General features: G+C 40.8%; 2 protein-coding genes across 7 annotated transcripts in view; one reads left to right on the top strand and one right to left on the bottom strand.

Annotated features, from left to right (window-relative positions):
- LOC140911616 (terminal uridylyltransferase 7-like) overlaps positions 1 to 15,386 on the bottom strand; it is a 54,010-nt gene that overhangs the window by 2,887 nt on the left and 35,737 nt on the right. For 3 of the 4 annotated variants that reach the window (XM_073345011.1, XM_073345012.1, XM_073345013.1), the window contains 5 exons: positions 14,644 to 14,759; positions 12,984 to 13,279; positions 9,140 to 9,216; positions 8,741 to 8,804; positions 6,117 to 7,121 (listed from right to left, as the gene is read on the bottom strand). In XM_073345011.1, the coding sequence (XP_073201112.1) occupies positions 7,054 to 7,121; positions 8,741 to 8,804; positions 9,140 to 9,216; positions 12,984 to 13,279; positions 14,644 to 14,759 (621 nt within the window). In that variant the 3' untranslated portion in view covers positions 6,117 to 7,053. Of the gene's footprint in view, positions 1 to 6,116; positions 7,122 to 8,740; positions 8,805 to 9,139; positions 9,217 to 12,983; positions 13,280 to 14,643; positions 14,760 to 15,386 lie in introns of those variants that run through there. The other variant, XR_012159055.1, reaches the window with a different exon arrangement.
- LOC140911615 (terminal uridylyltransferase 7-like) overlaps positions 1 to 15,386 on the top strand; it is an 89,245-nt gene that overhangs the window by 56,318 nt on the left and 17,541 nt on the right. Inside the window, exons 32-34 of one of the 3 annotated variants that reach the window (XM_073345002.1) lie at positions 456 to 498; positions 623 to 799; positions 2,241 to 2,809. The exons of 1 other annotated variant lie outside the window; for it this stretch is intronic. The gene's annotated coding sequence lies outside the window, so the exon portion shown is untranslated. Of the gene's footprint in view, positions 1 to 455; positions 499 to 622; positions 800 to 2,240; positions 2,810 to 15,386 lie in introns of those variants that run through there. One more of the 3 variants, XM_073345003.1, reaches the window with a different exon arrangement.

Raw genomic sequence — 15,386 nt, 5'->3', positions numbered from 1 at the left:
TATGATTCTGGGATAAAGGTTAATGGGAAGAAAAGCAACACCAGCCATAATCTCTATTGCTGCAGTGTGGGAGTGTGACTATTTGGAGCAAAGATTTAACAACTTAAAGATGGAGACCTATTTTAGTTGCTTCATACTTCAGCAAGATCCTCCTCAGCTGTGTCATCTTTCTCCTTAATATTCCCTATTGCTAGCTAATGTGTGCCCAAGCAACACCAACTGTCTAGATTTATTTGTACTTACTCTCTGATGCAGAGGCATTTGTCCTAATTTTTTTTTAAAGTTTAACTGCTCAGGAGTGATGGTTTCACAATTAAACTTAAAAACAAGCATAAATGCTTGATGAATTAATGTAGTTCTTGTGAATAAAAACTTTTACACAGACGGGGTGCAATATATTTTAGATTGCAGGGCATAAATCAATATTAATCTTCTTGCTTTTCTCAATAAAATAGTCACCTGTAATGAATGACCACTGGGACAAGTGTTGCCTCTCTTGTAAGTATAAAATAGTCAATAACTTTTTCTGGTGTTCAGTTGAACCTTTCAGTTATGTGCTAAGTTAGGTGCTGGGGATGTTGACAGTGTATTATATTGAAAACGTAACAATTATTTTTTAAAGGAAAGGCCTTCCTTTTGCCTCCCTCATATCCAATCCTAATATGCTGAGAGAACATGTCAAATATTCAGCAAAGACATAGGGGTGGTGCAGTGAAAGATGATCAAAGAGACATGAAACATCCCAAGGAGACATAAGAAGGCAAAGCTGTTTTCTCTATAGCTAAAGAAACAGTATCAGGTGAGTTTAAACAGCTGCCATCTTGATTTATACTTAAGAATATTTAGCCTCAGAGCCATATTTTCCAATAGTAATGGCTTAACTGCGTATACAAAAGTACATGTTTGTGTGCGTAGACCAGAATTGTGTGTACAAATTGGCTAACAGAGCAAGCACGTAGCCTCTCTTCAGTGTCAGCAACACATTATGAATATTACAATTTAAAAGTGCAATATGCTCTTCGAAATATGTTCAGTTGGATGTCTCCATACAGAAAATCAAGGGTGCTACTAATGGAACTGGCATCACATCGATGGACAAACTCCCACTGACTCCAATGAAAGTTGGCTCAGGCCCTCAGTCTTAAAGCAGAGTTTTTATAGATCATTTCACGGACTTGTAATTCTAATCTTATTTACAAAAAAGTAATCTATGCTAAAATCCAACTGGAGAAGTGGATCATCAGTGAAGGTATCCTCCACTATCATTTACATATAAGTTTCCTTGTGAACAAAAAAAAAACCAGAAAATTGAAGCCTATAAACACTAAACATTCACCCAAATATTTTGAAACCTTCCAATCATAAATTTACTAACAAAACCCTAAATATTAGAAAGTCTGGGAATGCACAGGCAATACTTCCAGCCAACCCCCACCTGTGGTATTTAATGGTCAGTTATATTACCACAAATAATTGTGGGCATCTAAATAGCCATTTTAACCTAAATTCTAAAGCCAAATTTTAAATAAAATTAGACACTCACTCAAGCAAAGACAAAGCCTCAAAAATTTCAGCCTCCGGTAATTATTCAGAAAAGCATTAGCATGTGAAAATAGGAAGTTGTAACAAAGTATTTTGAGACCTGCATTAAAATGGGCATTATATTAAGTGCCTGTTAAAACTGATGCTTGAACAGAGATGCTAATTTTCCCTGTTACTTTCTTTGAATTTTTAGCTTGCCTTTAAACTTGACATCACTCTGACTGCTGTGGGTAGATAGCGTACATACCACAGTATAAAGGTGATATAACCTCAAAATGTAATGCTGTATGTTTCGAGGGAGAAAATGTATTATCTGTTTAATGAAAAGGAGTACTAGTGGCACCTTCGAGACTAACCAATTTATTTGAGCATAAGCTTTCGTGAGCTACAGCTCACTTCATCGGATGCATAGTGTGGAAAATACAGAAGATGTTTTTATACACACAAACCATGAAAAAATGGGTGGTTTGTGTGTATAAAAACATCTTCTGTATTTTCCACACTATGCATCCGATGAAGTGAGCTGTAGCTCACGAAAGCTTATGCTCAAATAAATTGGTTAGTCTTGAAGGTGCCACAAGTACTCCTTTTCTTTTTGCGAATACAGACTAACATGGCTGCTACTCTGAAACCTATCTGTTTAATGTTTTGCATGGCAATATTTTCTTTTTACTGTGGTTTCTCCTCTTCTCCCCCAGGAAAATTCAGGCTTTACTGACTGTGCTATCCAGTAGAGATTTGGTTATATAATAATCCCAGTTTTGTAAAAATGAAGCTCCTATCAGAAAAGAGCTACTAGCATGTGATTCCTCAGTAAAATAACTACTCTGGAGAACAAAAATCCCACCAGCTGTGAAGTGCCCTTAGGTTCAAATCAGTTCTTCTGCAGATTCATTCAAACACAGCCTTAGGAGCACAATACTGAATTTTAAAGTTTTGGGACAAGATTCTAAAAGGAGGAGGAAATCCACACAGTAAGTGAGTTTATTGCCTACAGCTGAGTTGTGCATTCAAAAAGACAGATGCCCAATTCTCTTCTTTCTAATGTATTCTTCAACACCGTCCACCTTATTTATCTCTTACCATGTGCGCCATTAGTGTGACTCAGATCCTTTGGCCACACACTTGCAGCCAAATTAATAAGTTGGAGTTTGGTTCTTTGACCCACCTTTAGATAGCTAACAGTGTTAAGAAATTCACCAGTCACTTAAATATGTATAATAGCATTTATGTATTGAGCTACATTCTCCAAAGTATCTGACAAGCAAACTATTCTTCACAGCACAACCCTATGAAACAATTATCCCCCCTAATGAGGCTGAGACTAGAATACTTTATCAAGTGCTCATTTTACCTCAGCCTGTGTGCTAAGAATTAGATATGCTGCCTTTATATGTATCTGAAAGGAGAATGTGGAATAGGTTATTTTTTTAAAAAGTCATCCTAAATTTGTTGCAATTGATATGTAGTGTATGTTTTTGTTTGTATTTCTCTGAATTTTTCTGCACCTTCCTCTGTGAGAAAGCTAATTTAGAACCTAACCCTGCATTTTCTGGGCACACAGAAATCCCTTTCGAGTTTATGGGGACTTTGCTTTTTACATTCCTTGCTCATTCTATTCACCTGAATTCATCCTGTCTGATATATAAGGATGGAGTAGTTTATCACTTTGTTTTATATTGACTGAATATCCTGATCACAGTTGATTTGTGTGTTTTTATTTAATGTCATCTTCTCTGTAGTTGAGTTAAATGGTTGCCTGTATCTTAGATCTCATGATTCAGTGGGAGCTTGACTGAGCCCCTAGGGAAGGCTTGCAGGATCAGTACACAAAAAAATCCTGTCATATCACATACCTGAGTTGTGAAGTGAACTTCAACTCCAAAGTACCTGTAGCTTTTGACATGAGCCTCAGGTTTGGGACTGTGGTTCCCAGGCTATGGGAAGAATCCTGCATTCATAGCTGCCTAGAGAAACACCCAACAATAACCCAGGCTAGAGTGGAAGGAGGAAAGATAGCTTCAGAATGAAAGGTGAAGGCATCCACAGAACCTTGCTCAATGTAACTTCAGCTGAAGGCTGGAAGACTTTATATTTGCATGTTTCATGGCAAAAGGTACTGAGGGGGAGGGGGCAGGAGGGAGCCTAGGGGACAGGGAGCAAATAATGATTTTTATGAATATCTTCTATGGAAGGGCTGTGGGGTCTCTCTATGGCCACTTAGCTCCATAAAAGCATTTATCTTTCACTCCCATCCACAATCAAAGAAGAAAACTTTAAATACAGGGTTGATTGAGCCATTGTATACACAGAACACAGCAACTTATATATTTTGCTGCCAGGCAAATAAGCAGTACAACAAAAACTGGAAGTAGCCCACAAAGGAAAGACTGAATTTCAGTTTTATGATAAAGTACCATCATCTGAATGTGGTCATTTTCTGTTAGTCTTTGGCTAAAATGTCTCAATGTGTAAGTGAACAGATTTATGAAGTGATGAATTTTAGGATATATACACACACATTAACTCATTAACCTGGAGCTGCAGCTAGCCAGAGATGTCAAGAGTAACAAGAAGGGTTTCTTCAGGTATGTTGGCAACAAGAAGAAAGCCAAGGAATGTGTGGGCCCCTTACTGAATGAGGGAGGCAACCTCGTGACAGAGGATGTGGAAAAAGCTAATGTACTCAATGCTTTTTTTGCCTCTGTCTTCACGAACAAGGTCAGCTCCCAGACTACTGCACTGGGCAGCACAGTATGGGGAAGAGATGGCCAGCCCTCTGTGGAGATAGAGGTGGTTAGGGACTATTTAGAAAAGCTGGACGTGCACAAGTCCATGGGGCCGGACGAGTTGCATCCGAGAGTGCTGAAGGAATTGGCGGCTGTGATTGCAGAGCCATTGGCCATTATCTTTGAAAACTCGTGGCGAACCGGGGAAGTCCCGGATGACTGGAAAAAGGCTAATGTAGTGCCAATCTTTAAAAAAGGGAAGAAGGAGGATCCTGGGACCTACAGGCCAGTCAGCCTCACTTCAGTCCCTGGAAAAATCATGGAGCAGGTCCTCACAGAATCAATCCTGAAGCACTTGCATGAGAGGAAAGTGATCAGGAACAGCCAGCATGGATTTACCAAGGGAAGGTCATGCCTGACTAATCTAATCGCCTTTTATGATGAGATTACTGGTTCTGTGGATGAAGGGAAAGCAGTGGATGTATTGTTTCTTGACTTTAGCAAAGCTTTTGACATGGTCTCCCACAGTATTCTTGTCAGCAAGTTAAGGAAGTATGGGCTGGATGAATGCACTATAAGGTGGGTAGAAAGCTGGCTAGATTGTCGGGCTCAACGGGTAGTGATCAATGGCTCCATGTCTAGTTGGCAGCCGATATCAAGTGGAGTACCCCAAGGGTCGGTCCTGGGGCCAGTTTTGTTCAATATCTTCATAAATGATCTGGAGGATGGTGTGGATTGCACTCTCAGCAAATTTGCGGATGATACTAAACTGGGAGGAGTGGTAGATACGCTGGAGGGGAGGGATAGGATACAGAAGGACCTAGACAAATTGGAGGATTGGGCCAAAAGAAATCTGATGAGGTTCAATAAGGATAAGTGCAGGGTCCTGCACTTAGGACGGAAGAACCCAATGCACAGCTACAGACTAGGGACCGAATGGCTAGGCAGCAGTTCTGCGGAAAAGGACCTAGGGGTGACAGTGGATGAGAAGCTGGATATGAGTCAGCAGTGTGCCCTTGTTGCCAAGAAGGCCAATGGCATTTTGGGATGTATAAGAAGGGGCATAGCGAGCAGATCGAGGGATGTGATCGTTCCCCTCTATTCAACATTGGTGAGGCCTCATCTGGAGTACTGTGTCCAGTTTTGGGCCCCACACTACAAGAAGGATGTGGATAAATTGGAGAGAGTCCAGCGAAGGGCAACAAAAATGATTAGGGGACTGGAACACATGAGTTATGAGGAGAGGCTGAGGGAGCTGGGATTGTTTAGCCTGCAGAAGAGAAGAATGAGGGGGGATTTGATAGCTGCTTTCAACTACCTGAAAGGGGGTTCCAAAGAGGATGGCTCTAGACTGTTCTCAATGGTAGCAGATGACAGAACGAGGAGTGATGGTCTCAAGTTGCAGTGGGGGAGGTTTAGATTGGATATTAGGAAAAACTTTTTCACTAAGAGGGTGGTGAAACACTGGAATGCGTTACCTAGGGAGGTGGTAGAATCTCCTTCCTTAGAGGTTTTTAAGGTCAGGCTTGACAAAGCCCTGGCTGGGATGATTTAACTGGGAATTGGTCCTGCTTTGAGCAGGGGGTTGGACTAGATGACCTTCTGGGGTCCCTTCCAACCGTGATATTCTATGATTCTATGATTCAATGGAAGTTAGGGACCTAGCTCCCTTGGCCCCTTTGAAAATCCCAGCCTACCTCTTTAATAAAGATGTAGACATTTGGTGAAAGGAACTATTAGTCTTAAAACATAACACCTTTAAATAAGTAGTTAAGATAATATTATTTTACATTTGTATCAAGAATACTTGGAATTGTAAGTACAAGATAAGGAGAAGTGTAGAAATTTCAAGTTTTAAGTTTTTATTTTAAAGTCATAAATAACAGTGGTTTCATTTTTACCATGTATTGATTCCTGCCCCCCCCCCCCCCCCCCCAAGAACGGGGTATGAAGGTATAGTACCAGCTCCAAAAGGACTTTAAGTAAATTTTAAGATGACAACACTAATTAAATCATTGACTGGCAGTTGGATCCTCTTCACTTTTTAGGAAAAGTGAAAAGCATTTAACCCCCATCGCTGATTATCACTTTTTTTCTGCCTTTTAGCAATTGTCTGTTACATTTTATAGGCCCTGGAAAAGATTCTTAGCAGCATCAAACAGGACTAACCTGCTTCTCAGTCTTTCTGTACACAAGCACAGCAGCATATTAACTCATAAAATCACAAAGGGAAAAAACCACCTCAGTGGCAGTGTGTCCACAACAGTTTGACAAAAAAGTTTACTAATGTTTGTTTTCAATTCTCTGCAGATAAAATGTTTGCAAATACATCAGTAGTAGTCCACAAACACTTTACACACGGATTCAGTAAACAATCAACATTAATAAATAGCACTTCCTCCTTCAAAAAAGTCAATTTTTGAAGAAAAATAAAACATTTGGCTTGCACGCAATTTTGGTGCACTTTGAATGTTAAAATCTTGAAAATGAGCACCTGCTCTTATCTACACGTTTTACCTAAAACAAATACGAACATCATGGCTTTCTATTAAAATGTTCAAATAATCTATTAAGAGCAGGAGTCCATAGTAGGAGCACTGCATTAAAATCCATTGCCTCGGACTTTTAGCAAATTAAAATAAAATACCATGTTTTCTTTAAACTCAAATTGAAGATTGTTTTGTGCTGCTGTCTTGTGAGCCCAGAAGCTTTAGCCAAAATGAACCTAATTTTTGAAGTGATTGGACGGCCTGTATTGCAATTTCAGAGTTCTTCAGGCCCCTCATGATTCTTGGTGGGTCCTCTTCTGTGAGGCTTTTCCCTGAGCCATGTATTTATTGGCAAGGCTGCCTAAACAGAAACCAAAAGAGAAAGTGTCACATTATTGAAGTTGTAACCAAATAGAAAAACAATGATCTGAAAACAAAAACAAACCATGTTTCCAAAATCTTAAGCATGCTCCACATTGCATGTTCCATAGGGGGAAAAGAACAAACTGGACACACTTTGTCTGAGCCAGATTACATTCAACCGTGGTAAACTGAAGATTGACACCTCAACCTCTGACTTTCAGAGGGTCAGGGAACACCTATTCCTCTGCTGAAAGAGCTTTGAGTCCCATTCCAACAAAAATTAGACTGCTATAAGGTATCAAGCTTTGGGCATGCAAAAAGCAAATGTTTAATCACTAGTTATTTCTTAAAACTTGGCCATAATACAAGATTAAAATAGTTTTTAAACAAGTGAAACAGGTGTGTAAGGGGGTGACCGTTCTATTCTGCTTTTAACACTGAATTCAGAGTGGGGATCTGGTGCAACTATAGCTCCCCTACTAAGGGACCTTTTAATTAGGCAGTGGTTTTCATTGTTTTTAAAGCTCTCGCTTGAGCTTAACTATCCTTTGGCATGATCTGACTGCTGTCTCCTACTCTGATTGATAGTTGGTTTATACAAAGAACCTGCTTTAATGCCCTGGCCCCAAAGAAATTAATTGATCCTATGGATTTCTAGAGGGTTATTTGAAGGAGGTCTCACATATGGTCCTTGAAAGGAACACTCCAAGATACATAAAGACTCAAGTAGGCAGAAACAGGAGGACAGAAGGAAAAGAAATTGATACAAACAAAAATAGCATACTCTGCTGTCACCCCTCACCTCCCCCATAAAAAACAAAGCCAAGTAACTATTGATGGTAAATAAAGAAATAAAACTAACAAGTAGGGCAGAGCTGAACTGCCTCACTGGTTCTGCTGCCAGAGGGAAAAAAAACTTCTGGTAGACAAGAGGCTGGGCTTATCCCACAGGGTGCTAGCAACAAGTCTAAACTGCCTTCAGTATCAACACAGAAAGCAGAGCACCCGTCAGTGAGGACTGGGGGAGATGCTCAATTCCCAGAATATGCTTTTAGGTACTGTAATTTCAATTAAGAAATTCAAGTTACAGTAGATTCCGCTTATTAGCGACCCCTTGGTCAACAGGGAAACGTTGCCATTATCCAGCAGTTGCCAATAAGTGGAAGGTGGCTTTGCAAGGAAGGAAGTGCTGGTAAGTACATTCCCTGCCTGCGGCCTCCCTGCAGGCAGGACAAGGGGGCTGCGCTGTGCTCTCCAGGGATCAGGACTCAGCACATCCAACTGCTCCCTTCCCTGGCTGCAATCTTAAGAGAGCTACCATGCAGCTCTGGCATCCAGCTGCCTTCCAGCTACTGCCCTGCTCCCGCTCAGCTCACAGCCCTTTATCTCCTGTACAGTCCCTGTGTAAAAGGCAGGTTTGCAGGCTTGCAAACCTGCCTGTGATGGGTGCGCTCAGCATGTCCCAGTGCCTCCTTTTCTGGCGGCAACTGTGAAAAAATGTTCTTGATAAGCGGCATGCTGCTGCAAATATCCAAATCCCACTAACATTAAAAGGTCAATGGGACAGGATTGGTCCCCAGCAAAATGTTGCTGTTCAGTGGAATCTAATGTACAAACCTGTTTGGGGACTCAGGAATACTTTTCCTTTTTGTTTCCTCTTCTCCTCATGTAAAAGTATTCCCTAAAAGAGAGACAGAGACAAAGATAGGGTGACCGGATAGCAACTGTGAAAAAAACGGGCCGGAGGGGAGGTGGGGGGGAAGAATAGGTGCCTATATAAGAAAAAGTCCCGAAAAATGGGATTGTCCCTACAAAAATGGGACATCTGGTCATTCTACATAGAGATAAGCGAACATATAAAATTCAGCTATTAGGCAGGGAACAGTTCATTGGATTACAGATAAACAGCGTTGTACCTACAAAAGTGTACTGTAGTTGAAAACTGGAGCTTACTACTGTAAATGGTATTAAGTATACTAAAGAAGAATGTGATTCAGAAAATTATGTAGTGTTTACCTGATTTACTCTACCAGCATATTTAACAGCACTGGGTGAAGAAGGGGATCCACATGAACCTTCTGACTTTGATCCACCTGAGAAATAAAAATAAAGTGAAAATTTACTGAAAAGGTAAAAATATTACCTTCCAATTAGAAACTCCAACTTATCATTATCTATATAAAGGCACTTGTATGCATGCCTCACCCCCCATCACCTCACAATCTTTAGTGTATTCAACCTCAACACCCTTAAGAAGTAGGGAAGAACTATTATCCCCATTTGACAGAACTTAGGCACAGAGAGAGAAATGACTTGCCCAAGGTCATACAGTAAGACGAAGGGAGACCAGGGAATTGAACTTTGCCCCCTTACCACTGGATCATAGAGAACACTTTTGGGGCCACACAGAAAACAATTTCCAGAGTACAAAAGATTTATCAACAGGACCACCCTCTCCAACACACACATGTAATGACAGGCAACGGCCATCTCTGTGATTAATGTAGTTTTCATATATATTCGACAACTTCATCACCACACTTATATGCTAGAAGTGACAAAGGTCAATATACAGCGGGTCACTTGGACTGAAAAACAGCTGAAGCTGCTCCAACAGCAATGAATAAACAGACATCTTGAATGCAGTAAAATATATTTTAGTCTTCACTCTCCCTACGTCACACTTCAGAGACGGGACAGAAGTAAATTTTTAAGAGAAATGTGAATGAGGTATGAAGAAATCTGACCAGTTAGGTTTGGGAAGTGAATTCCAGGGGTAGGCATAGGATTTAAAAGAGACATGGAGAAACGTGAGAGATAAAGGTGGCACTGGCAGAATGAAGCTGGCATTGGCAGAATGAGGGGGCAAGGGGAAATGTGAAAGGAGACAGTTCAGAGACACAAAGCCTTGACGGTAAGTACAAGACGTTTATATCTGATGCACAGTGAGGTGGAAAACTAGACAAGTGACTCAGGGTCAGAAACAGGGTGCAGCACAGATTTGAGACTCTCTTCATGGAGAGGATTGATATGACAAATGCCGCTTTAAATGGCCAGGAAGAAGAGGAACCTTTTTCAGTGGCTTTAAATGCTCTGGAGGCTTATGTAAAGGTTCCAAGGAGGGCATCTTACCACCTCGGGAGATACTGCAATTCTCTATTCCTTCAGAGGCTAGTGATTAACAAAGGGGGCACCCCTTCACCTTTTCTTAGGAGAGGGCTCTACTTTAAATGAGTCCTACAAAAAGTGGAAACTAGGTCAAATAAAGGATGAATATAAACAAATAACACATGTATGTAAGGACAAAATTAGAAAGGCCAAGCCGCAAAATGAGATTAAGCTACTAGAGATGTAAATGGTACCAAAAAAACATTCTACAAATACTTTAGAAGCAAGAGGAAGACCAAGGACAGGGTAGGTCTGTTACTCAACGAGGGGGGAACAACACTAACAGAAAATGTGGAAATGGCATAAGTGCTATATGACTTCGTTTCAGGTTTTCACAAAGAAGGTTGGTGGCGATGGAACATCTAACATAGTGAATGCCAGTGAAAATGAGGTAGGATCAGAGGCTAAAATAGGGAAAGAACAAGTTAAAAATTACTTAGACAAAAATTACTTAGATGTCTTCAAGTCACCAGTGCCTGAAGAAATACATCCTAGAATACTCAAGCAGCTGACTGAGGAGATATCTGGGCCATTAGCATGACAAGTCATAGAAGACAGGAGAGATTCCAGAGGACTGGAAAAGGGCAAATTAGTGCCCATCTATAAAAAGGGAAATAACAACAACCCAGAGATTAGTCAGCTTAACTTTGGTACCCTGAAAGATAATGGAGCAAATAATTAACCAATCAATTTGCAAACACCTAGAGGAAAATAAGGTGATAAGTAACTGTCAGCATGGATTTCACAAGAACAGATCTTGTTAAAACAACCTAATAGCTTTCTTTGACAGGGTAACAAGGGCCCCACATTACAAGACGGATGTGAAAAAATTGGAAAACGTCCAGCGGAGGACAACAAAAATGATTAGGGGACTGGAACACACGACTTATGAGGAGAGGCTGAGGGAACTGGGATTGTTTAGTCTGCAGAAGAGAAGAATGGGGGGGGATTTGATAGCTGCTTTCAACTACCTGAAAGGGGGTTCCAAAGAGGCTGGATCTAGACTGTTCTCAGCGGTAGCAGATGACAGAACAAGGACTAATGGTCTCAAGTTGCAGTGGGGGAGGTTTAGGTTGGATATTAGGAAAAACTTTTTCACTAGGGGGGTGGTGAAGCACTGGAATGCGTTACCTAGGGAGGTGGTGGAATCTCCTTCCTTTGAAGTTTTTAAGGTCAGGCTTGACAAAGCCCTGGCTATGATGATTTAGTTGGGGATTGGTCCTGCTTTGAGCAGGGGGTTGGACTAGACGAGCTCCTGAGGTCCCTTCCAACCCTGATATTCTATGATTCTATGCCTTGTGGATAGGGGGAAGTGGTAGATATGGCATATCTTGACTTTAATAAGGCTTTTGATACTGCTTCACATAACAGTCTCATATCCCATAAACAAACTACAGAAATACAACTTAGATGGAGCTACTATAAAGTGGGTGCCTAACTGGTTAGGCAACTGCTCCCAGAGAGTAGTTATCCATGGTTCACAGTCATGCTGGAAGGGCATATCAAGTGGGGTCCCTCAGTTCTGGGTCCAGTTCTGTTCAATATCTTAAACAATGATTTAGATAATGACATAGAGAGAACACTTATAAACTTTACGGACAATACGAAGCTAAAAGGGGTGGCAAGTGCTTTGGAGGATAGGATTAAAATTAGAAATGATCTGGACAGTCTGGAGAAATGCTCTGAAGTAAACAGGATGAAATTCAATAAGGACAAATGCAAAGTACTCCACTTAGGAAGGAACAATAGTTGATGACTTCTCAAGGTCCCTTCCAATCCTATGATACTACATCTCAGCAGGATGATTTTTCTCATCTGTTCCAGGTTAGGAAATGTCTGCCTGCTCAGGAAATTGGAGAAGGGAACAAGCCATCATACCAAGGATCTTTGGCAATCATCTCCTCATTGAAGGAGGACCTGGCCTCATCTAGGTATTCTGTATCACTCTTAAAGTCCTTCCTGAATCAGTGGTCTTTGAGAAAAGTAGCATTCCCCGCACAAGATAATGACAAAGGCTGCTGCAGGAAATGGATCCCCTCTGCCTGGCTGCTGATTTGAGAAGCTTCATTTCCAAATCCTGTTTGAATAGTAACCACTTTATGCTTATTAGGAATGGTTTAAAACCATTTATGGGGGAAAGGGTCAAATGCTTAAACTTATTCAGAATGCAGTAGTTTAAGATGACAAGAATTGCTCTGGTGCCAGCCTTCGTGGATGTACAATGCAATGAAATGGAATCTAAAGTTTGAAAATGGAGCTAACAGGGATTCTGAGAAAAGTGGAAACAGCCTCTGGAAATAGGAAAACTAACTCTTCCCCACATGCAGGCCCAGATCCTCAAAACGTATTTAAGCACCTAACCTCCACTGAGCTTCAAAAGGTAGTTAGGCACCTACCTTCCATTGATTTCAATCTAATTTAGGAGCCTAAAGACCTTTGAGGATCTGGGCAATGCAGCTCTAATGGAAATCATGTCTTGTCTTTCCAGGTGACAGGGGTGCCCTTAAGGCAGGCGGAGGACAAAGAAGGGAAATTAGACAATTGCATCTTGTCCCCTTGAAAAAGGAAGGTTCAGTACTATGTCAGTATATTTGATGAGATATTAATCCAGACCCATTTAGCCAATCTCGTTAAATACTCCAAAATGATAGGGTCGGTTTAAGATGTCTTAGAATGTATCGGGGTTTCATACCTGCAGCTCCTTTATACAGTGGGCACTCTTTTTTAATGTGGCCTTCTCTCCCACAGTTAAAACAACGTTTTTCTCTTAAGTCCCTGTCCTCCTGCCGCTTCCACTTCTCTGCTGACTGCCTGGAAGACTTCTCTCTTCCTGTGTCCAGTGTTGCTCTCCCTAGTTTGTTTTTCTGAGGTGTACATAATATCGTTCCTTCCTTCATTGAGGTATCTTTTTCCTCTTTGCTTCTTTTCTCGTTGTTCTCGATGTACCTTTGGTTTTTAATATCTTCATGATCATGTCGTCGTCTCAACCTGCAGAAGCAAAACAGTGACATAAAAGCAAATAGGCTCTGTCAGATGAAGAAAAGAAATTTTGTGTTAAATAGTATATTCTTAAAGAGGATTTATGTGACACGCAACAAAGATGAATAAACGTATCTCTCTTTTTCCTAGAAGTCTATGTGGTGGGAGAACCAACATAAAATATTAAATAAATTTAGTAATATTCATTTATGTAGTTGAGGAAAAAGCTTTCTGCTGAACTCTAATGGAAAATATGAGCAATATGTAGTAAAGAAGCACCATACAATCAACTATGGCGAAAAAGCAAGACATCTTTACAACCAAAGTGTCTAACTCTAGGAGTAATTCTCACGGATTTCTCATCGAGCTGTACAAACTTCTTCCCGGTTACAAAACCCTAAATATAAAGTACTCAGTCCACAATTAGAATGGTTTAAGTTTTTTCAAATCTGGACCGACAGCACTGTTATACAAATAAGAAATGCTAACTTTTAAACATGGTGGTTTCATATTACATACTGTATATACACAGAGACGCATCTAAGGGAAAAAATTTATGACGTAAAGCTCAAAAACCCCCTCCACCATACAATCAACCATGGCTGCTGCAGTCCATCCACTTAAGAGAAAGGCTCTAAGCAAAATGCTAAAAAGAAATTTAATATAATTAAAACTGGAACCAATGGTCGGGTAGTTTCAAAAATGCTTGTGTTTCAGAGCCACTTAGAGGCTTTTGAAAATATACCCGATATTCTTTATTTGGGACTTCGGCTATGCTACATTTGCTTAGGCCAGGATGCATGGGTTCTTAACCTAGATGTCTAAGCAATATCCATTTCACAATTCACTAATCAAATATAAAACAACAACATCATACAGAAAAGGATACGTCAGACAGTTTCTGCTTGCGTTCCTGATTTGCTAGCTGCCAAGAAAGTGTTTTGTTGCTGCTTTTTTAAAGCTTGTTGAAGGTCTTCAGGCCAACTGGTTCCCCCCAAAATAGGTTTGTTTCATGTCTGTAGCATGGCTAGGAATACGACTGAGTCACATTTTCCCTTCAAGGAAAGCGCTCTTCAGGAGGCAATCCCTTACTGCAAAAGCCCATGTTCTTGGAGTCAGTTGGTGAAGAACATTATCTGATCAACACTGGACTATTTTCTCCTCAGACATTTAAGCGGTTCTGCTCAAATTTTCTAACTATAAGGATGAACTCTAATTTCTGTTACTTTTACATTTCTATCAGTAATCCAAGCCCCTTAAACACTAGACCCTCCACTTGGTCAATTTTCAGTATCTCTTGATTCCAACATTTCAGAAATTTATACAAACCCCTTGTACTACCAAAACCACACAGCCCTTAAAAATATACGTACTTTCTCCTCAAGGGACAGTCTTTCATGAAGTGTCCAATTTTACCACAAATTCTGCAGCACCTGTCATTTGGGGCCAGTTCTCCTTCTGTCAGGACTTCTGGGTCAAAGAAGTATTCCTAAAAGGAAAGAATGTAGTGTTGTGCATCTATTTTTTTTCCCCAAGATTTGGAAACCTAAGCCAGCTATGTCTAGTGCTAGTGTAGACATGGCCTTTTTGTTGGTCAGGGGAGTGAAAAAAAAAACCACTGAGAAAGCTACCGCTGCTCATTCGGGGTGGATTTATTTTGCTGGCAGAAGAGCTGTCTCCTGCCGGCAAAGAGCAGCTACACGGGAGACCTTTCAATGGCGCAGCTGTAGCGGTACTAGTGTAAACATAGCCTAAGCGTGAGGCCGTATTAGCACAAGCAGCTCCCCAAAAGAGTGAAGGTAGGTGTGCTTTGTATCACTCCATTGGGGTGCCTACTGTAGAATCAGGAAGGCCATTAATTGACCACAGCTCTATAAAGAACCCAGGTTAGCCTTCTTGACCTCCTTCGTGGCCATGAACATTATAGTCTGAATGAGAACAAAGTTACAGCCATGTTCCACTCTCTGTAATGAGACTGCAATTCAGAGCTGTATAACATGGTGACAGGTGAGGGCTTCTCCTAACTCGCTCCCTGACACACTGCTGCTTTGCTCTAGGACAGCCTGTTTAACACAACACATTTTAGACTAAGCTGTTTGGGGTAGACGACGATTTA

This window comes from Lepidochelys kempii, chromosome 5, assembly GCF_965140265.1.
Source record: "Lepidochelys kempii isolate rLepKem1 chromosome 5, rLepKem1.hap2, whole genome shotgun sequence".
Lineage (NCBI taxonomy): Eukaryota > Metazoa > Chordata > Testudines > Cheloniidae > Lepidochelys > Lepidochelys kempii.
The sequence above is the reverse complement of the archived record's forward strand: the minus strand, read 5'-3'. Positions and strand labels throughout refer to the sequence as shown.